Source organism: Lepidochelys kempii, chromosome 8 (assembly GCF_965140265.1).
Source record: "Lepidochelys kempii isolate rLepKem1 chromosome 8, rLepKem1.hap2, whole genome shotgun sequence".
In the NCBI taxonomy this organism is placed as follows: domain Eukaryota; kingdom Metazoa; phylum Chordata; order Testudines; family Cheloniidae; genus Lepidochelys; species Lepidochelys kempii.
The window spans coordinates 36,960,386-36,983,008 of record NC_133263.1 but is presented as its reverse complement, the minus strand read 5'-3'; the positions used below and the strand labels follow the sequence as shown (position 1 = coordinate 36,983,008).

The window sequence follows — 22,623 nt, the reverse complement described above, 5'->3', positions numbered from 1 at the left end:
ACGAGAGTTATCAGTTAAGGTGAGCTATTATGAGCAGGAGGGGGAAAAAAACCCACCTTTTGTAGTGATAATCAGGATGGCCCATTTCCAACAGTTGACAAGAAGGTGTGAGTATCAGTAGGGGGAAAAAATAAGCATGGGGAAATAGTTTTACTTTGTGTAATGATCCATCCACTCCCAGTCTTTATTCAAGCCTAAGTTAATGGTGTCCAGTTTGCAAATTAATTCCAATTCAACAGTTTCTCATTGGAGTCTGTTTCTGAAGATTTTTTGTTGTAGTATTGCCACTTTTAGGTCTGTAATCGAGTGACCAGGGAGATTGTGTGCAGGTCTGCTCTCCCATGTTTAAGAAAGATGAAATTCAAACTGGAACAGGTACAGAGAAGGGCTACTAGGATGATCCGAGGAATGGAAAACCTGTCTTATGAAAGGAGACTCAAGGAGCTTGGCTTGTTTAGCCTAACCAAAAGAAGGCTGAGAGGAGATAGGATTGCTCTCTATAAATATATCAGAGGGATAAATAATTCCTCTCCCTCCCTGGTATTTAAGCTTAGTACCAGTGTGGACACAAGAACTAATGGATATAAACTGCCCATCAGGAAGTTTAGACTTGAAATTAGACAAAGGTTTCAAACCATCAGAGGAGTGAAGTTCTGGAACAGGCTTCCAAGGGAAGCAGTGGGGGCAAAAGACATATATGGCTTCAAGACTAAGCTTGGTAAGTTTATGGAGATGGTATGATGGGATAACATGATTTTGGCAATTAATTGATCTTTAAATATTCATGGTAAATAGGCCCAATGGCCTGTGATGGGATGTTAGATGGGGTGGGATCTGAGTTACTACAGAGAATTCTTTCCTGGGTAGCTAGCTGGTGAGTCTTGCCCACATGCTCAGAGTTTAGCTGATCGCCATATTTGGAGTCGGGAAGGAATTTGCCCCCAGGGCAGATTGGCAGAGGCCATGACAGTTTATCTTCCTCTGCAGCGTGGGGCACGGGTCGCTTGCTGGAGGATTCTCTGCACCTCAAAGTCTTCAAACCAAGATTTGAGGACTTCAGTAGCTCAGACATAAGTTAGGGGTTTGTTACAGGAGTTAGTGGGTGAGATTCTGTGGCCTGCATTGTACAGGAGGTCAGACTAGACGATCATAACGGTCCCGTCTGACCTTAAAGTCTTTGATTCTATGAATTGGTATTTGGTCCTAACGAAGCAGAAAGTGGAAGTTATCTGGTTTAACAGCCTTAAGTTTTTAAAATCAGTTTTTTGGGATGTGATCCAATCATTTAAGTACTATTAAACAAAAATATTGTGGAAAATGCTTGTTAACTCTGGTTAAACAGGTTAATTTGAATGACCTCAAACCACTGCCTGGAGGGGTGGGGAGAAAAATCAGCCCTGCTTTGAGATGAGTAAATAAAGACATGTTTTTTACATAGCAAACAGGAATGCTCTTGCACTAGAAATTTTATGTAAGGCTTCCATAGCATTCAGAATCCAAAAACACAAAATTTTCAATTAAAGCTTCTAGGAACTGTGATCCTATCTGCTTAGGAAAGGTGAGCTAAAGTAAAACAGTGAAAGACTCCTGAAAATAACTCTCTCAAAAAAACATTCTAGATATATGTACAAGATTCTGAAACATTGACATACTTTTAATTCAACTCAGACCCAACCAACCAGCATAGATGGGATCCATTTGTCACTCAGATAGAATGGGAGGATTTACTCAGGGATTATGGCTCTTAGAGAACCCAACAGATTAATCACCTGACTAAACATCTCTAGCATTCAAATCATTAGCCTTTCAAAAGGACAAGGCACCAGGACATAGGTCCCAGAGTCAATAATGAAAATGCCCATGTTAAGTCCTGAGAGCATCCATAGAGTTGGCAGGCAAACTAGTTCTGCAAACAACTCAACAAGACAAATCCAGGAATACAACTAGAGACTTATCAGTGCATATCTTCCTCACTATTTTGTGCATGTGGGGTACATGGTGGAAAAAGGACAGGAGAGATTAACATGAACTCCAGACACTACCAGTAGGCAAACGTACCTGATCATTCCACTTGAGCCTCCAAATAGCTGCTTATGAATCTGGTGAGCAAACTGGTATCACAAACAGATCTACAGCAGGTAGAACCCACGTGAACAAGGACTACAACACTGAAGGCCAACTACGCAGGAAAGGTACACCATTTCAGGAACAGCTGAACTGTTTGTGCCTGCACCGGTTCAGTGTTCCATGCTGTCCAATCTATACAGCACAAGGCCTTGAAATAGACTGGTAATGCCAGCAGAAAGCATTTTCCTCCTCCAGGGTTTAAGGAAGAGAACAAAGCAGTACACTATTAGGCAGTAGTGTTTAAAATCCATGATGGACACATGGTTTGGAAGCCTCATGTGAAGCTAGAAAGACTTGTTATTTTTGTCTAAACCCACCAGAGAAATGTGAACCCAAGTAGGAATCTGTGTGGAACATCACCAGCAGTGCTAGTTCCTTTCAACCCCCCTCAAATTAAGTTTTTACCATCAAGCTACCACACTCAATATTTCCTTTAGTTTGTCCTAATGATATTTATCTTTTTCACTGTAGATTCAAATACTGAGTAGTACTTAACTGAAAAAGTTTCACCACAAAATAATTCTTAGTACTTCTAGCACCTTACATCTTCAAAAGGTGGAGAGAGAATTAGCCTTCACAATAGTGCTGTGGGTGGTATATATGTATAGACTATTCCCAATTTTAGATGAGGAAAAATAGTTTAACTTGCTCAAGGCCACAGTACAAGTTAGCGAGAACCAGGAACAGAAGCCATATATATCTCGACTTGGTCCCACGCTCAGTCCACTAAATTATGTTATGTCTGATGACTATCCTCTTCTTGTGGTACAAAGATTAAGTTGCTACAATCACCCAAATTTTAAATTTTCATACCTAGATTTACAGAGTGATATTTAAGCAGAGTATTCAAGTTAAAATTCTGGACTGGACAAGTTTAAAAATCCATACTATTGTATATTTTTCAAAAGCTACTTAGCCTACTTACTACTAGAAGATTCACCACCCAAGCACTAAACTGCAGAAATATGATAGATTTCCCCATAGGTTATGTACTATGCTTATTGGTTCCCCCCCAGTGATTGCTCCAGTCCAGTTTTAAGTTTGCTAAGTGATGGAGTTTCCACTTCATTAGACAACAGATTACTACTGAAGTCTGTATGAAAGTGTTTCCCGACATTTAGCCTAGTTTTCCTTTGTTTAATGCCATCGCTTTACCTTGTCCTATAAGACTACCACTTTTACCATTTATCTTAGTTTTACGCTGTTATTTATCAGAGTAGCATCTCAGCATCTTCCACCTAAAATCAATAACAGCAAAGTTCCTAGTGGACTTCATGGAGTCCAACACTTCTCCCTTTATAGGTTAAGCTCTGCTTGGGGTAGGGGAAAATAAGAATGGCGTTCAAATTGCAACGGTCACAGTGGAAAGACTCAAAGCTTTGCAATGTCTCCTAAAGTGGGTTAGGCCCTAAATTCACCTGATCTCCTCTGGGATACTGTTTGCTAGACTAGATCCCCCTGACAGAGAATGCTCTGTCTCCAGCTATAACATCCTCCTTTCTGGGCTCAATGATGTGCATGTCCTAGAGGAGCGCAGCTTTCTCAGTGGCTCAGATCAAAATGCAGTCTGATGTAGCTGGTGTCTAATTCACTAATTGCTTAGAAAATTAGGACCAACTCCTTAATTTTGGCATTGGAAACAGACTGGGAGCCAGTGGATGAATCTGAACACAGGCCTGATATGCTCATGGCAGCCTGAACCATGAAGAAATAATTCATTCCAGAATAATTCTCCCTTCTTAGTGATCACCTTTCAAATACTTTTGATTATTTCCTAACCACCTATTACAGTCCAACACTTCCCTTCATAAGACCCTGTTTTAAGTTGCTTAAAACTTTGCCACCCTAGCCATTTAGGCTGAACTTTTTCATGCCAGATGTCTACATCAGGGCTGAAATTTTTTTTGAAAGTTTCAGCCAAAACAGATTAGCCATTTCTGAGAACAAGGTTAAGGAAAATACGCCGATTTGTTTATTCTAGTAACCTTTTCTTTGAGAAGCTATAGGGTCTCAATGGTTTAGAGTGGGGACTTGAAATTTGGCAAGGAAGCAGTCTGTGTGTCAGATGTGCTTTGCTGTTCCTGCAATACTGCCAAAATTCAGCAACCCTTTGTAAAATTTCAGTGTGCACATATTCAGAGATCTAGTTTAGCATCTAAAAGTCTCTGAAGATTCTATCCTCATTGAGCATGATCCTGCCTTTTACAGCGCCTAGTGTGGACCAAACTGTGCATACGCCACCCCCACAGAGTGACTGAACGTACTCCAGCCCAGAGACACAGAGCTAAGGCCAAACTTTCCCAGTAATTATAGCTTGGGGCCAGCTCAGCACCAGAACTGAGAGCATGGAAGGAATGTGCGTCTCCTGTGCTCTCAGTGACACACCTGCTAGTGTGGAGCAGCCTGTCTCAAATGCACATAGGACAAGTGTGGAGGCAGGGGAGTAATTAGAAAACAAGGAACCTGGGACTAAAGCTGGGAGAGAAAAAACTGACCATACGAAGGGGGGGGCGCATTGTGTGTATTGGGACTGGATGAATAAGGGGACTGGGAGCTCGAGGGGCAGGGAAATGAGGTTAAGACTGGGAGTCTGGAGGCAAGACTGGGACTAGAAAAAGCATAAAGATCAAACGGGCAGCTGGGAGAAGGGTCTGCCTGGAAAAGGAGATAGACTGGCAACCAGGGCAGGCAGATCTGACAAGGAACTGGGGTCTCAGGAAGAGAACAGGGACCAGAAGCCAGGAAAGGATATCATAATGTATATACTCAAGGGGACCAAATTAAGTTGCACAAGCATTTCCTAAGTTTTGATGCCTGATGGCTTTTTAAAAACCACATAAGAAGAGCATGAAGATTGCAAACTGAAAAACACACATGGCATCCTACTCATTCCCTACTGATGAACCATGTGGTGATGAACACTCAGAGCCACTGTGCAGACCACTGCCACTTGAACTAGTGGAGTATCTGATAGCAACAATACGTTGCCATCAGATACTCCAGCACTGGAAGGGATGAGAAACTTTGCAAGTGGGTTTCACAGATACTGGCTGACAACAGAGGAAGGGTGACACTTTGTAACCTGGAATACAACTCCTAGTTCCTGAGAGAGTAATCTCTAGTAGTCAGCCTTCTCTTATTCCTCCCCAACATATACCCTCCCTGCCCCGCTCCTCTCTCTTCCCCACCTCTGGTTCCTCATTCCATTCCCACTCTCCTTGCCTACCCATTCTGCACTTAGAATCACAGGACTGGAAGAGACCTCGAGAGGTTATCTAGTCCACTCCCCTGCACTCATGGCAGGACTAAGCATTATCTAGACTAGACCATCCGTGACAGGGGTTTGTCTAACCTGTTCTTAAAAATCTCCAATGATTAAGATTCCACAACCTCCCTAGGCAATTTATTCCAATGCTTAACAATCCTGACGTTCAGGAAGCTTTTCCTAATGTCCAACCTAACCTTCCTTGATGCAATTTAAGCCCATTGCTTCTTGTCCTATCCTCAGAGATTAAGAACAATAATTGTTCTCCCTCCTCCATGTAACAACCTTCTATGTACTTGAAAATTGTTATGTCCGCTCTCAATCTTTTCTTTTCCAAACTAAACAAACCCAATTTTTTCAACCTTCCCTCATAGGTCATGTTTTCTAGACTTCTCAGGCCTCTCATACAAGTTGCAGTCTCCTTGCGCAGTCAGTCCAAGTTTCCATTATGGCTGCTCATTGGATAGGTCACACCACCCACCCTAAGCTTCTAGTTCCAAACTCTTTGTCCAACCAGTCTCAATCATCTCCACCCCCGCACAAACTCCCAGTCCCAGTTTCTCTTTCCATCCCTGCCCATCGCCCCAGTTCCAGTCCCCACCTGGCTGTTACAACATACTCCTTTCTCACCCAATACCCTGGTCTGGCTTCTTCTCCCTCTGCGACTGAATCAAATGGCTTCCTCCTGCACCTTCATGAGTGCCAGCACAGGGGTCATTGAGAGACCAACAGAGCTCTCAGTTCCAGTGACCAGCCCCACATGGACCCAGAACACCTTCAACCCTGTAGCCATGGAATGGCACATACAGAGTCTAGTGAACATTAGGAACTGAGAGGTGGAGCATGCAGAGTGAGGACAATTTTAGCTGCCATGAATTCTCGGAGCATGTGCAGAGTTCTCAAGGGCTTATAAATTGGCCAAATTTGGGTAGATTTTCACTGGAACAGCAAAAGAACATCCCTGACACAAAGGCCACCTCCCTGCTAAATTTCAAGTCCCTGCTCTCAAGTACAGGGGTGGCTGAGGCTTCTCAAAGAAAAGGTCAGACTTTTAAAATTGGCAATTCAATGTATTTTACCTTAGCCCCTTTCCCAAAAACTTGTGTGAGGTAGACACCTGGCATGGAAATTTTCAGACCAAACAACTGAAGTTCAGAAAAGTTAAGCAACTGAAAACAGGGTCTTATGGGAAGTGACAGGCACCCAACAGGTGATCCTACCAGCCCCGCCAATAATTTAGTTCTTCTAATCTTGTTATAAGTCACTTTTACCCTGTAATTATTTTGTTGTTCCTCAATGAACTGCCAGTTTGTGTGGACCTGTGTAGTCCCCAGAAATGAACAGTGCTTCAAGATGAAATGTCACTGCCTGAGGGAGTACAAAAACAGAATATTTTACTTATGGCTTCAGACTGCCTTTAGCTGTCAAACTATATCCTCCTTTTAGAGTGAAGAATTCTAGGGTTTGTTTTAAAAATTACACATTCCCCAATTAAGAGAGAAGATAAACTTGAAGTAAGAGTCATGACCCATTTTTTCCTACCATGGGTCAGGTGACTTAGCCCCTCCCCCTGTTGCAGCAACATCTTGAAACCTTATCTGGTTTTTCAGAAAGTAGCATTTGTCTACCAAAGGACAGCAGTTTCTAAAAAAGGAAGAGTTATCTTGACTCTTCTACTGTTTCCCACATTGCTTCAGATGCGATACCCAACTTTCATTTTTTCCACTTACCATTCCCCTTTCAAACAGCTCTGACCATGCTTCTTCCAAGCACTATCAGAAATAAACAAGAGGGAGCACTGGTTGACTAGAACTACTTTTAAAGATTAAGTTGCGTTTTAAATGTGTTAATTAAAATGTTAGCTGACAACCATTCTTTTTAATCTTGGCAGGGCCATTATCTTGTTCTTATGTCTAATCCTGTGAAATAACTGGATGCTACAAGTACAGGTGCAAACAAAGCTTGTGGATCAAGAAGCTTCATACAACCAGCTATTCAGACCCCCTTCCCATTCCAGATACACACCCAGAGCAACAGGCTTCAGAAATCTTTAGGATGGATATAGCACACTAGTAACAGTCTCTTCCCTATCCTCCTCTGGCAAAAAGGGGCAACTCAAATGGGTCAAATATTTCAATTCAATTCCTGTGAGAGAAGCCTTAGGACATTCTCCTCCACACAGGCCAAGGGTTTGTCCATGAGACAGTTGTACCAGTTTTAATTTAAATATGTTTAAGCACTATTTTAGTTGAACTAGTACAAAACTGTGTTGATACTCTGATCCTGTTTAAGTATGGCTTACTTTGGTTTATCCTAAGTCAGTAATGAATAGAACTAAGCAAAGCCAAAAGAAACTACTCTTAACTGAATAAATACCTACACAAGTTTTGTAACACTAATTAAATTGGTTTTAAAAGACTTCACCTTTAAACTGGTGCAACTGTGTGGATAAATCTTTATGCCCCTTTTGGATAGATTTATACTGGAATAAAAGGCGTGGGTTGTTTTAAAAATATGTTAGCAAACATTTTAAAAACCAGTCTATAAACAAGGCAAGGTGTATTTTAGCACATTAGCTAGTCATGGTATACCCTAGGCTTGCCTCAACCATCTAACTTGTGTTGAAGTGTTTAAAATGTACCTTGCGCCACGTACACTAAAATTTTAATATGTCAAAATGTGTTAGCTATCATTTAGATACACACACACACACACCACCCTCCCCCCCCCCGCCCACACACACACACCCCTTAGCCCAATCTAGACATACTAGAGATAGTAAGGGACTGTTCTCTTCTTCCCCAAGACCAGGAGGGTCTGTCCCTAGGAGATGGCTCACAAAAATTCATGCTTATCTACAGATCTGGTGTTTCTGCTCCCTCATGCCCCTTTCTCTAACTCTTTTCACTCCTAACCCATTCTTCTCCTGGCAGCAGTTAATAAAGCTGCCACCAATTCCTTGATGGGACAACACAGAAAACTGTCCCAGGGTTTGGACAGGGAGCTAAAAAAGAAAGTAGGTTAATGTAGGTTTGGGCATTCCACTGTGAAATTGAATTTTGAGATTATGCACAATTTAGAAATACTGCCTAAAGCCTGAATGAACGACAGCCTTCCCCCAAATATGGAGCATATTTTGGGTGGGAGGCTGCTTATGCTCTTAAAACAGGAAACAGCTTGAGGTCATTGTCCTACCCAATTCTAAAAATATTTAAACTGAAATTTGCCTTTACAAAAATTCAATTTGACCAGAAACTTACCAGTTTGAGCAAGTGTCTTTAAGTAACACTAAGCACCACCATGATTTCTTGAAAGGGTTATGTTTTCTTTTCATTGTTAACATTGTATACTTTCTGCATTTCTTAGCTTGCCAATTTCACTTTCTGGGTTTCATGCACTAGTACAATGCTGCAAATATTTGACTGCAAATACTAAAAGGTAACATTTAAATCCAATCAGTAAATGTTTTCATTGAAGTTCAACAATATAGGGGCAGTATTTCTATTAAGAATTTGATTTATAATTTTTCAGGCTCTAAAACCTACATTTTTGTCCTACCTCATGGTGACAAACATAACTACAAATGAGAAAACGTTTTAATTACATAAAGCTATCACCAGGAAGTCTCTTAGAAAAATATAGAGTTTAAACTATTTTGCATAGAGGTCAAAGACTGATTCAAGTGAATACAGCTGTATTTGACAGCCAAAGCAGAGCACCAACATTTCACCTGTAAGTTTAGTGAAATAATGAGTTCAGGATTACACATCACTACTCTATGAGGGAAGGGGAACATGGCAGTTTAGCAAACCAGTTTCCTTTCCTTGCTCCTTTAACCCTCATCCTTAAAATTACTTTTACTCTTAGCCTGGTTGATGACAAATGCCATTTATTTCACATTTATACATTATAAATGAAGTAATACTGACTCAGAAAACCGCTTAAATGAGTAACTATGAACTGTCACTTTTCTCAGACTCTCCACCACCAAAACACATTTAAAACCTGGTCAATGTTTCATGTGACGGAAAAATAACAAATGACTGAACTTGTGAAGGCAAAGCTTCCAATTACAAGAAAATACTATACAAACATAGTACCTGCTGCTTCTAGCAAAGCTTCCAATCTTGCTTGTGTTTCTGGATCCACAGTTCTTAAATCAGCTCCTTCTGCAGCACTTGATAAGAATAACTCGGATGTTGTTTTAAGCACTGGGTTATCCAGGTCTTCTTGGTCCAAAATAAATGACTCAACCTGTTTTGAAGTTAGAGAAATAAAAATCATGAAACGCCAAACTACAAAAATACTATAACTTCATTATTTTCTTTAAAAGAATATTATAGCACTTTATTTTAAACAGTTTTCCTATCAAACTTTTTTTGTTAGAAAATGAAATAGTACTAGAACTACACCATCAAGCATAAGATTATGGAATTTAAAATGTTTTGAAAGGACTCTCTAGGTTAAAGGGATTAATAAAGGAATAGAAATTTTCACCTCTAAATCACCTGATCAAATCTGGCCCAGATCAACAGTGGTATTTATAAACTGAGTGTTATCTCCATTGAATTCCTGAAACAGAGAGACGTCCTCATCAAAATCCACACTTCGGCCTTTTGTACACTAAGGCCTGGTCTTTTTAAACTGGTTCTGCATACACTGCACGATAATGCGCGAGGTGTTTACAATGGTCATAACTGCTGGGGTGAGCTGAACGGGCTCCATGCTTGCTGTGCTATGGCTTCTGCTCCTGCTATCCAGGGAAAACAGTGCGAAACGATTGTTTGCCGTTGCTCTGGTGGAGGGAGGGGTGACTGACAACATGGCTTGCAGGGTTGGCTTACAGGGAATTGAAATCAACAAAGAGGGTGGCTTTGCGAGAAACAGAATGGCCCCCTCAAGGATACAACTCAAAACCTCAAGGACAGAACTCAAATCTGGGTTTAGCAGGCTGTTGATTTCATGGAGGGAGGGAGGAGAAAATGAATACAAAACAAATCTGGTCTATTTCTTGTTTTGAGCCACTTCATCTTTATACATCTTGCTGGCAGCAGACAGTGCAGTACGACCGCTAGCCATCGTCATCACCTGGGTGCTCGGCAGAAGATGGTGCAGTATGATCGCTAGCCATCGTCTTCTGCTGGCTGCAGATTAAAAGACAGTGCACTGCCGGTAGGACTGAATCGCCATGAGACTAAACTTAAAAGGGAAATGACCTGGCTGAGTCGCTTCCATGTTTGCCCAGGCACCCTGACCTGCTCAAGGTTGGTTAAAGAGCACTCTGGACTACGTCGACGACGGCTACCAGTCATACTGCATTGTCTGCTGCCAAAAGGCAATAAACTGTTGCTGTGTAGCAATGCAATACAGCGTCTGCCAGCACTCAGAAGACGTATGGTGACAGTGAGCTGAGCTGGCTCCATGCTTGCCATGGTATGGCGTCTGCACAGGTAACTCAAGAAAAAAAAATGCAAAACAATTGTCTGCCCTTGCTTTCATGAAAGGGGGGAGGGAAGGCGGGCCTGACAATATGTACCCAGAACCAACCACGACAATGTTTTAGCCCCATCAGGCACTGGGATTTCTACCCAGAATTCAAATGGGCGGCGGAGACTGCGGGAACTGTGGGATAGCTACCCACAGTGCAACGCTCTGGAAGTCGACAGTTGCCTTGGTACTGTGGACACACTCCGCCGACTACATGCACTTAGAGCATGTGTGTGGGGACACACAATCGACTGTATAAAAATGCTTTCTACAAAACCGACTTCTATAAATTCGACCTAATTTCATAGTGTAGACAAGGCCTAAGTTTTGCAGGTATAGCTATACCAGTATAGCTAAACCTGACAAAATCCTCATAGTGTGGATGTAGTTATAACTGTGCTCTGAAATGACAAGCTATACTGGTCTACATAGCACCCTCCTTAGGGCTTATACCTGCACAGCTGTGTTTGTTAGGGGTGTCAGATATATTACACCCTTAACACACACAGCTATACTTATATAACAAGTGTAGATCAGGCTTTATATCCCTGTTGTGGGCTACCCTGGAGAGGCAGAGGACTAGATAAGATGAAAACTGCTGTCCTATCACTCTATGCATCAGTGGTTCTCAACCCACAGGCCACTTGCAGCCCAATCAGCACAGCTGTGGCCCATGTGACATCCTGAGAGCCGTCTGTGAATGTATATACAACATACACACACAGTGGATGCAGCCCACATAATATATAGGGAGCTGCATATGCAGCCCACAATGGTAAATAGGTTGAGAACCACGGCTCCAGGTGATCTCCAGATAAGATCTGAGGGTTCTTCATTAAGGTCAAGGAGAGTTTTACAATGAAATATTGCCTTTATATAGTAAAAACTTCATTATCTGTTCATTACCCTATTGGTATATTCCTACTAAGTGATGTTGAACAGATGCTCACTTTACACACCATCACTCTCATGGCCCTCTTTTACCCATTCTCTTTTCTCTTCCTTCTAACTCTCCCAATTCCCACTACCCCATTCCACCCTTCTAAAATGATCAGCAGTTAGATAGTTACTGCTTACATTTAAAGTGTCATCATTTGGGGATTTGTATTAACATCCTAATGAGATTAAGGAGGACGGGGAAGTTCATTATTCAAAACCATTGGTTCAGATTGTCTGCAGACTCAGTAACAAATCATACAAACAGACTAACTGTAGGTCACAAGGGCTAGAATTTCTCGCTCTCTTTTTTTTAAACTTTAGATTCCACAGAATTTGATGTACCATTCAGGCCATAATTAGATTGGATGGATAAAATGTTTGACATCACTAGACTTGACAACTTCTGTTAAATACATTTTCCAGAAAAGCAATATTTGCTGTATGTTAGCACAGTACTTTTAAGTGGAATAGTGTGCTACTGTTAGTGTAGATGGCAGCCATTGGTGTCTGTTCAAATAAAAGACTGAGCAGTTTGTCACCACAAGAATTTTAAGAAGTGACTCTTCTGGTTTAGCAAAAATACAGACCATATGCATATTATGATTAATACAGTTATGCTACTAATATGAGCAAATATACTACTGTGAGCAAGAGAGTTGAGAGGCTAAGGAATAACAGCTTAGCAGCTACATCAACATGAATGAAGTAGACAACCCATTTATGACTCAAAATATATTCCTACACTAAGATTTTTCTACTGCACAACTCCAATTCCACGCTATGTTCACTTCAGGACTAGAGTAAACAGATCCCTGATAGCCTGAGGGAATCTTCTTCACACTTATGAAATACACAGGAGTGTATTTCATTATTTTCGTTCATGATAAAAACCACTATGCCTTGGACAGGTGACTTAGCTCAATCAGAGCTTTGGCCTGAATTAAGATTCATAATTTGTTCAATTATCCCAGTAACTTGTAGGAAGAATGCCATCCTACATATATAACAAGTGGCTGCACAATAAAACCAATATATTTAACTTATTTCAGTTATAGCCAAGAAATTATATATTGTATCCTCACATAATTTCATTACAGACAAACGGATCTTCCTTTTGAAGATATACTAAACAGGATGAACGTTTTAGCTATCACTGAAGTGACCCTGTGCAAAATGCCATGCATACTCAGCAAGTCTTGAAAATGACTTTTTTGGCAAGTTTGCCCAAACTTTACAGAAAGATTGACCTCCCTAACTATAAATTACTACAATCTATTCCATGGATTCTGCTCCATTCAAATTTTGTTTCGTGTGACTTCATTTCTGGCCCTCTCATAATACATGATGCGGAGGCAAAGGACAATTTCCTCCTTGACTATAGCCAGCAGACCAAACTCAGGGGTTTTCTATACTACAAAATTAAGTCGACTTAAGGACACCAAAATAATTAAAGCAGTGGTTCATGCCCATGCTTGCTCTTTCTGTTGATGGTGCATGTCCTCACCAGGAGCCCTTCAACAAACTCAAGTGGGACACTGACAGCTGGAGCCTGATACCAGTCAGCTCTGTGTTTTTGGAGAATCAAGGCGCAGTATCTATCCTGTCTGACTCATGAAAGACACCACCAGTCTCTGCTTGAACCAAAACCGATCAGAGAGAAGACCTGCAGAGAGCAGTGAAGGGCATTGGGAGACACGCCTAGACTCCTCCTGACAAGGCTGACAAGATTAAGACTTCTCCATTTTGTATGCTAATGGAGAACAGAGAACTGCACTGAACTCTGGGACCAGAAAAGCAGGGAAGCACTGCATCATGGGAGTCTCTGCTCCAGATATTAATGAACCTATGCCTGCACACACCCAGCTCAGCAGTTATCAGACCAATTCTAGTAATAAATCCTTGATTGATATCCAAAATACTGAAGCAGCCTAGTTGCATTGTGAGCTCCCTGGAAGAAACCACCACCCGTAACCAAGAGTGATCAACTCCTATTATCTAGCCTAAAGGAAACCCTTATGTCATCAGTTTACATATAAACAAATCTAGTGTTCCCCCATGAACCATTGTATTTTCTCTACAAAAATCCCTACTCACCCTCCAGTCAGTGTTCTGATACATGGATCCAAACCCTGCATCAGTTTCACTGGGATGCCATCTCCTGACTGACCATGCTGGGGGGTCTGCCCGTCTCCAGAACTCAGGACCCTGAGCTACCACCATCACCTGGGAACCCCGACCACTTCAAGCTTCATGCAAGTGGTGAGATCCCCCTCTTTCACTCTCTCTGTTTTCTTTTCTACCTCAGGTATTAACCTTTAATAATGTAACTTATGTTGGTTTAGGCTCTCCTTGTGTAGTTATCACTATTATTCAATAACTAACTTTTATGGTTAAGGTGGTTACTTCTCTCTGAACTTTACTCTTGTGTTTTTAGCTTCCCCCATTTACTCTGCAGCAACACTTCTTTTACCTAAGCTAAAGATCCCTGTAGCGCCCAAAAATATTGTGGTGTTTGCTCATCAAGTGGGTTACTACCAGTACAATTGTGACGTGAAAGAGGGATAGGACGTGTTAAACCTGTGTGGCGTACGGGGGGGGGCAGCTGAAAGTGCTGCTTAACCCAGCCCATTGAGTACAGGGACATATAAGGGGATCAGCTTGAGAGTGCTGATCCCCTTATATGTGCAGAGCAGAGAGTGCAGAGCAGTCCACTCAGACTTGCTTTGTTAGTGCGTGTGTCCACATGTTCATCTAGTCCTAAGGCTGGAGGGACCCCAGGTACTGCAAGATAGCTCCATTGGGAGGGGACTTGCAGAAGGAAGGAGTAGAGCTCCATATGAACACACAAGTGACATAAGCAGTACATTAAAATTATAGAACCCGCCCCCCGAAAACTAATAAATTAGCATACCCCAAAGTAACAGGGGCATCTGGTAACAAACCTGGCAGCTCTGGAGCTGGCCCACCCTCAGCTGTCTCATGTGCACAAGATCACAGCTGTGAGCCCCCCACCCCAAGAGCAAGAGCTGCGAGCCCTCATGGGGCTTAATTTCACAGTATGGAGCCTACCAGCAGTGAAACTGACATTGTCAGTTTCATGGCTGCTATTTCACATTTCAGATCGGACTCCAGCTGTCAGCCTGTTGGAGTCTCACAGACAGAACCAGAACCCCCTTCCATCTCTGCCCTAGGCACTCTCAGCCAGGAGTTGGAGAGGAAATGTGAAATAATAGCAGGTATTAAACTGACAAGAATGTAAACTTCACTGCTGGTAAGCGCCCTGCTGTGAATTAAGCCCCCCACACAGGCTCACAGTTGAGGCCATCAGCCCCTGGGTGGGGCGGGGAGGGGGCTCCCGGTGAGGGATGAGGAGGAGGGCAGCCCAAGAGGGGGCAACAGGGGGAGGTGGCAGCCAGCTCACAGCTTGTGAGCCCGCACCCCGCTGACTGCTCGGGCTGTCAGCACCAGGACTGGGGGCGAGGGAGGGCTCCATCCAACAACTTACTGTGTAAGTAACAGTGTCCATCACCCTAATTACATTGCCAAAGGCACTACACCTCTCATGGAGGTGGAGTTATTATGTCAATGTAGCAGGCCACTTACTTTGGCAGTATCAGTATTGTAGTGTAGAAAGTGACATAATTAGGTCAATGTAAGCTGTTTTATATAGACCTAACTGTAGCGTAGACTAAGCCTCATTCTTATTTGCAAAGACAAGGGCCAGCAACAGCACCTCTCCCTGCTTTGGTCAATGGCACGATACTTGTTCTTTGATAATCTAATAGTTTAAAGTTCACAGTTTTACCTCTCCACATAGAAAGCACATTTTAGTGGCGTGGACCTGTTCTGAATCAAAATCATTTCCTTCCGTTAAAATTCTTCACTGAAGTTATATTCACATAAGTCTAAATTTGAACTTTCTTGCAAGACAAAAAGCTACACAGTCAGACAGACTACTAACTACAATTTCCAACCATGAACCAGATAAGAGACAGGAAGTTTTAGACAAAAAGAAGAGATTTAATATTGCTGCAACTTCTCTTACACAAAATCCTTTTGTACCCCATCTCCTTTGACCTTGCCTTTAGGTTCAACTTACTTGCTATCAGAAGATAGTTACATTTAAAGTTTCAAAATGATATCTTATTGCATGTACATGCTGTCACTTTAAAAATGTGCTGCCCACTAGTTCTGTAACATAGTGCAACATGGGAGTTGCTTGTCATACAATTTAAGTTGACAAAGGCAACTTCACAGATCACTGTATTAGCTTGAAATTTAACAATTCAGTGCCTATTCCACAAGTTTTTTTAAAAAGTGTAACAAAAAAGTTGCTGCCATAATGTAAAAAAAGTTACATAATGTAGTTGAAGCTACAATCCATCATTCAAAATAATTTCTTAAATATGCATTTAAAAATTTGCTTCTCTTGTGGCAGCACTGAATACCCCCCTCCCCCAACACACACACACGCACAGCCTTAAGTATGAAAATACTAAGAATACAAACAAATTACAGAAGTGGCTAAGCCAGGGTTGCCAGGGCCTTTTTTCATTTTTAAGACAAGATTTCACCATCCAAGAGAGACTGAAAATTGGCTAACTGACATTGTTTCTCTGACATTGGGGACACAGCTATTAGAGTGAACAAAGATTCTCTGTCCCTACAACTGTCAGGAAGAAAAACTGTATTAGCAGGATTATATTAACTCAAACTAGAAATATCTGTTCATTTAAATATTAAGCATATGTGCTTCTGTAACTTTTTAAATAAAAATTAAGTTTGTGCAAGCTAGCTTCAGCCCTAAAGCCCCTGAAAAGTTACTAATATGACACTTGCAGAATTTGGGCTCTTTGATTTAACCCAATCAGAACTGTAGCGAAATGACAGAGCAACCAGTCACTGAGCTATTTTTGGACTACTTTGTGAGCTGCTTGGGGCAGCTAATAGGTATCTTATTTGGTAGCTGATTAGATATGCATGTGAAAGTGTTGATTTAAGACATAGCTGCTCAGTAAAATTGCAACACCCATTGTAAAGGTTCAGCAATTCCCAGGAACCAAAAATTCAAAGGATGTGGCAAGCTACTACTACTGGACAACAAGCAACTGGACATGCGCAGGGACACTGAACACTGGCACGCTTAACTGCATTGTTCCAGCTCACAGATCTTTGCTGAAGCACTGCCAAAGGACTGCAGCCGCCACGGAGAGGTTTACAGATCCAATTACAAACGAGCTCATCTCTTTATAGCAGATGCGTTCACAAATATATGACAACTATATAGATATTCATAGGTCAATAGCAAGACTGGGTTTATTTCAGGACAGGGGTGTGAGATACTGAATTGACATCACAGGTTTTAAACGTCTCCAAGACAGCTTTGCAAGAGCAACACTAGTTGCTTTAAAAGAAAGGCAATAAATTAGGCTACAAGTTTGTCACCGAGGTCACGGAATCTGGTGACTTTCTGTGACCTCCATGACTTCTGCAGCAGTCTGTGCGCCTAGCGCAGGCATCCCCTGTGCCAGTCGCACCAGCTGTTGCTGGTGCAATCTCGGGCCACCGCACCACCTCCCACAGCGGCAGCAGAGTTTGGGTGTGGAAAGGGGAAGAGAACAAGGTGAGGCGGGCTCTGGGCAACGCTTATTTGCAAGGCTCCCCGGAAGTGGTGACATCCCCCTCACTCAGCTGCTAGCACCTCAGGTAAGCACCGCCCAGAGCCTGTCTCACCCCATCCCATGCCCCAACCCTTTGCCCCCTCCCACACCCAAACTCTGTTGCTGCTGGGGGATGGGGGGAGAGGCGCGGAGCCAGGTAGGAAGCCTACTGGCCCCGCCACCCAAGCCAACCCAGCACCAGCAGGTGTCCCGGGCTGCACACCACCACCCGCACACCCTAGCACCCAGGCCGCCCTCCTCCAGCACCGCGGGGCCTCCAAGCAGCCCCTGCCAAGTTTTAGTCACAGGTATTTTTAGTAAAAGTCATGGTCGGGTCACGGGCTGTGACTTTGTGTTTACTGCCCCTGACCTGTCCGTGACTTTTACTAAAAATACCCAGGGCTAAAACATAGCCTTAGTTTATTGCTAAGGGACAGAAACAAAATCAGACTAAAGCCAGGTCTACACTAAACTTTTGCTGGTATATTTATGTTGGTTGGGGGCAGGGCAGGGCAGGGCAGATTTCCCACACACACCCCCCATTTCTATACCAGCAAAAGCCCTGATGTAGATGCAGTTATACTGGCAAAAGAGTGCTTTTACCAACATAGCTTATTTTGCTCAGGGAAGCAGTCTAAACCAGAGGTTCTCAAACTGGGAGTTGGGACCACTCAGGGGGTCACAAGGTTATTACATGGGGGGTTGCGAGCTGTTGGGCTCCACCCGAAGCCCCGCTTTGCTGCCAACATTTATAATGGTGTTAAATATGTAAAAAAAGTGTTTTTAATTTATAAGCAGGGGGTTGCACACAGAGGCTTGCTATGTGAAAGGGCCACCAGTACAAAAGTTTGAGAACCACTGGTCTAAACTATACCAGCAAATGCACTCTTAGCTGTACCGGCAAACTTTGGTTAGATTAGATTAAGATATAGACAACGGAGAGAGAAAACTGATCCCTAGAATCAGCACTTTGTTTTGCTAAGTAAGATGATTTTTATACAAAAAGGAATTCAGAAGTGACAAAAGCAAAAGAGAACAAATGTGTACTCTTGTGTTGGTGAAGTGAAAGCTGCAGTATTACCATTTCTTTAGGCGAGTGTCTTCTAGATGCAACCCAAAAAAACCTCAACTTTTAGTGGCAGGGACCATTTTAATATTGTGTGTTTGTACAGCACCAAGCACAATGGGGTCCTGGTCAACGACTGAGGTCTTCTAGTCAGCACCACAAGATTATTCTCAATCTTGGCTATCCTGCAAGTAAAACTGAAGTTTAAGTTACCAAGTTTCTTTTTAAACCACTATTTTTAAAACAGTGTTGCTATCAATAAGAGTACCCATCACTAGTATTTCTGCTCTAGATAGGATTGCTAAATGAAAGTGGGTAGTTACGGAGTAGCTGCCGTGACTGTGGAAGTGAACTGCACAAGGGGTTCATGAGTTATAGTCCCCTAAATACAGAGGCTCAGAGTCTTAATTTTGTCACTTCGTAGCAAAAGAGAAATGAGAAATTCATTTACTGAATTAATCTAGTTAAGATCTAGTGTTCAAGACCAAAATGTGATTAAATGCCTGAACAATTTTAAAATTATGTTTAAGTATTATGTCAGAATGGTATACCAGCTCTAACAAATCAGGACTTCACATTATTGAGGATCTAATTTTCTTTTTATAAGTTTCTAGCCCTGAGACGGACTCAAAATGGAGAATATACAGGAAGAAATGGAAATATTAGTACGTAAGATAAATTATGATTTAACTGTCACAGAGACTTGGTAGGATAAGTCATGACTGGAATATTGGTACAGAAGGGTGGCTTGTTCAGGAAGGCAGGAAAAAAGGGGGTGTTGCATTATACATCAAGAATATATACACTTGTTCTGAGGTAAGAAGGAGGTGAGGGGCAGAACAGCTGCAAGTCTGTGTAAAGAGAAGGGGGGGAAAAATAGGGGTGACATCATGGTAGGGGTCTACTATGAACCACCAAATCAGGAACAAATAAATATCTAATACAAGACCTGGTAGTAAAGGGGGACTTTAACTAGCCAGAGAGCTGTTGTGGTAAAGTAATATGGTGAAACAAGATTTCCAGTAAGTTCTTGGAATGTATTGGGGACAACTTTTTGGTTTAGAAAGTGGAAGAAGGACAGCCATTTTAGACTTGATTCTGACCAACATAGAAGAATTGGTAGTGCATCTGGAAGGCATATTGGGTGAAAATTATCATGAAATGACGATTTCATGATTCTACGGAAAGGAAGGAGCGAGAGCAAGACAAGACAAAGCTTTAACAAACTCAGGACTGGTAAGTAAGATCCAAAGAGAAGAAAATTAAGGGCTAAAGTAGTCCAGGGGAGCTGGTAATTTCTCACAGGGGCAATATTAAAGGCATAACTACAAACTATCCCAATTTGATGGAAAGATAAGAATAGTAAAAGGCCAATACAGAACTCCTGATAGAGCCATAATGACCTGAAAAATTGAAAAGGAATCCTAAAGAAGTGGATACATGGACAAATTGCTAAGGAGGAGTACAAGAGAATAGCACAAGCATGTGGGGACAAAATCAGAAAGGCTAAAGCCCAAAATGAGTTACACCTAGTAAGGGACACTAAATGCAGGTTCTTTAAATGCATTAGGAGCAAGAGAAAGATGAAGGAATGTGTAGATCTTCTACTTAGTGGGGAAAGAGAGCTAATAACTGACGACATCAAGAAGGCTGAGGTGTTTAACCTCTATTTTGCTTCCACCATCACTTAAGAGGTTAATGGTGACCAGATATTTAACACAATTAATATTAAACAAGGGGGAAGGAATGTAAGCCAAAATAGGGAACACAGGTTAAAGAATATTTAGATAAGTCAGATGTATTCAAGTTGACAGGGCCTTATGAAACTCATCCTAGCATACTTAAGGACCTAGCTGAAGCAATCTCTGAATCATCAGCAACTATTTTCAAGAAATCATGGACGCAGGTGAGGTCCCAGAGGACTAGTGAAGGGCAAACATAGTACCTATCTTTAAAAGGGTAATGAAGAGGACCCAGGAAACAACAGACCAGCCAACATAAATTAAATACCTGGAAAGATACTGGAAAAAATTATTAAGCATTCAATTTGTAAGTAACAAGCGGATAAAAGGGTTATAAGGAATAGACAGCAAGGATTTGTCAAGAACAAATCATGCCTAACCAACTTAATTTCCTTCTTTGACAGAGTTACTGGCCTTGTGGATGGGGGAAAGCAGTAGTTATAACATATCTTTATTTTGACAGTACCACATGACATTTTCATAAGCAAACTATGGAAATGTGGTCTAGATGTAATTATTGTAAGGTAGGTGCACAACTGGCTGAAAGACACTCAAAGAGTAGTTATTAATGGCTTGCTGTCAAACTGGGAGGATTTATCTAGTAGGGTCCTGTAGGGCTCAGCCTTGGGCCCAGTTCTATTCAATATTTTCACTAATTACTTGGATAATAAAGTGGGGAGCATGCTTATAAAAGTCCCTGGATGACATCAAACTGGGAGGGGTTGCAAGCACTTTTGCAGGACAGGCTTTGAATGTATAATGACCTTGACAAATTGGAGAATTGGTTTGAAATCAACAAGATGAAATTCAATAAAAAAACTGCAGAGAACTTCACTTAGGAAGGAAAATCAAATGCACAACTACAAAATGGGAAATAACTGGCTTGGTGGTGGTACCACTGAAAAGGATCTGGGGGTTACAGTGAATCACAAACTGAATACGAGACAATGTGATGCAGTTGTGAAAAAGACTAATACCATTCCTGGATGTACTAACAAGAGTGTTATATTTGACATGGGAGGTAACTGTCCTGCTCTGCTTAGCACTGATGAGGCCTCACCTGGAGTTCTGCATCAAACTCTGGGTTCCACATTTTAGGAAAGATGTGGACAAACTGGAGACCATCCAGAGGAGAGCAACAAAAATGAAAAAAGGTTTAGCAAACCTGATCTATGAGGCCAGGTTAAAAAACTGGGCACATTTAGTCAAGATAAGAAAACTGAGAGGGAGCCTGATAACAGTCTTCAAATATGTTAAGGGTGGTTATAAAGAGGACAGTGATTAACTGGAAATAGGGCAAGTTGTAATCAGCTTAATCTGCAGCAAGGAAGATTTAGGCTAGATATTAGGAAAAACCTCCTTACTATAAAAGATAGTTAAGTTCTAGAATACGTTTCCAAGAGAGGTTATAGAATCCCTTTCACTGGAGGCTGGAGGCTTTTAAGAAGAGATTGGACAAAAACCTGTCAGGATGGTCTACCTTTACCTTGTCCTGCCTCAGAGCAGGGGGCCGGACTTGACTGATTATGGTCCCTTGCAGCCCTCCATTTTTATGATTCTATGCAAACCAATCACTACTAGGAAGGTTTGTCAATGGCAAAAAAAAGTCTTCCACCAAAAATTTTATTTACTGTTTGTAAAATTTAAAAATAAACCTGTTTGTAATTTTAAAAAGATGGTAATCACAGAATAATTTAATAGTTTGTCAGATCATAATTTAATCAAGTTTACTGGGTTTATCTATTTAGGCTATGTCTACATTAGAGACCTTACAGCGGAACAGCTGTACCACTGCAGATGCACCACTATAAGGTCTCCCGTGTAGCTGCTCTTCCATTAGCATAATGAAACCATCATAGAATCATAGAATATCACGGTTGGAAGGGACCCCTGAAGGTCATCTAGTCCAACCCCCTGCTCAAAGCAGGACCAATTCCCAGTTAAATCATCCCAGCCAGGGCTTTGTCAAGCCTGACCTTAAAAACCTCTAAGGAAGGAGATTCTACCACCTCCCTAGGTAACGCATTCCAGTGTTTCACCACCCTCTTAGTGAAAAAGTTTTTCCTAATATCCAATCTAAACCTCCCCCACTGCAACTTGAGACCATTACTCCTCGTTCTGTCATCTGCTACCATTGAGAACAGTCTAGAGCCATCCTCTTTGGAACCCCCTTTCAGGTAGTTGAAAGCAGCTATCAAATCCCCCCTCATTCTTCTCTTCTGCAGGCTAAACAATCCCAGCTCCCTCAGCCTCTCCTCATAACTCATGTGTTCCAGACCCCTACTCATTTTTGTTGCCCTTCGCTGGACTCTCTCCAATTTATCCACATCCTTCTTG

General features: G+C 41.9%; 1 protein-coding gene across 10 annotated transcripts in view; it reads right to left on the bottom strand.

Annotated features, from left to right (window-relative positions):
• The window catches only part of ANKHD1 (ankyrin repeat and KH domain containing 1), a 206,664-nt gene that overhangs the window by 169,949 nt on the left and 14,092 nt on the right, over positions 1–22,623 (bottom strand). For all 10 annotated transcript variants that reach the window (XM_073356055.1, XM_073356058.1, XM_073356056.1 and 7 more), the window contains exon 2: positions 9,493–9,646. In XM_073356055.1, the coding sequence (XP_073212156.1) occupies positions 9,493–9,646 (154 nt within the window). The remainder of the gene's footprint in view (positions 1–9,492; positions 9,647–22,623) is intronic.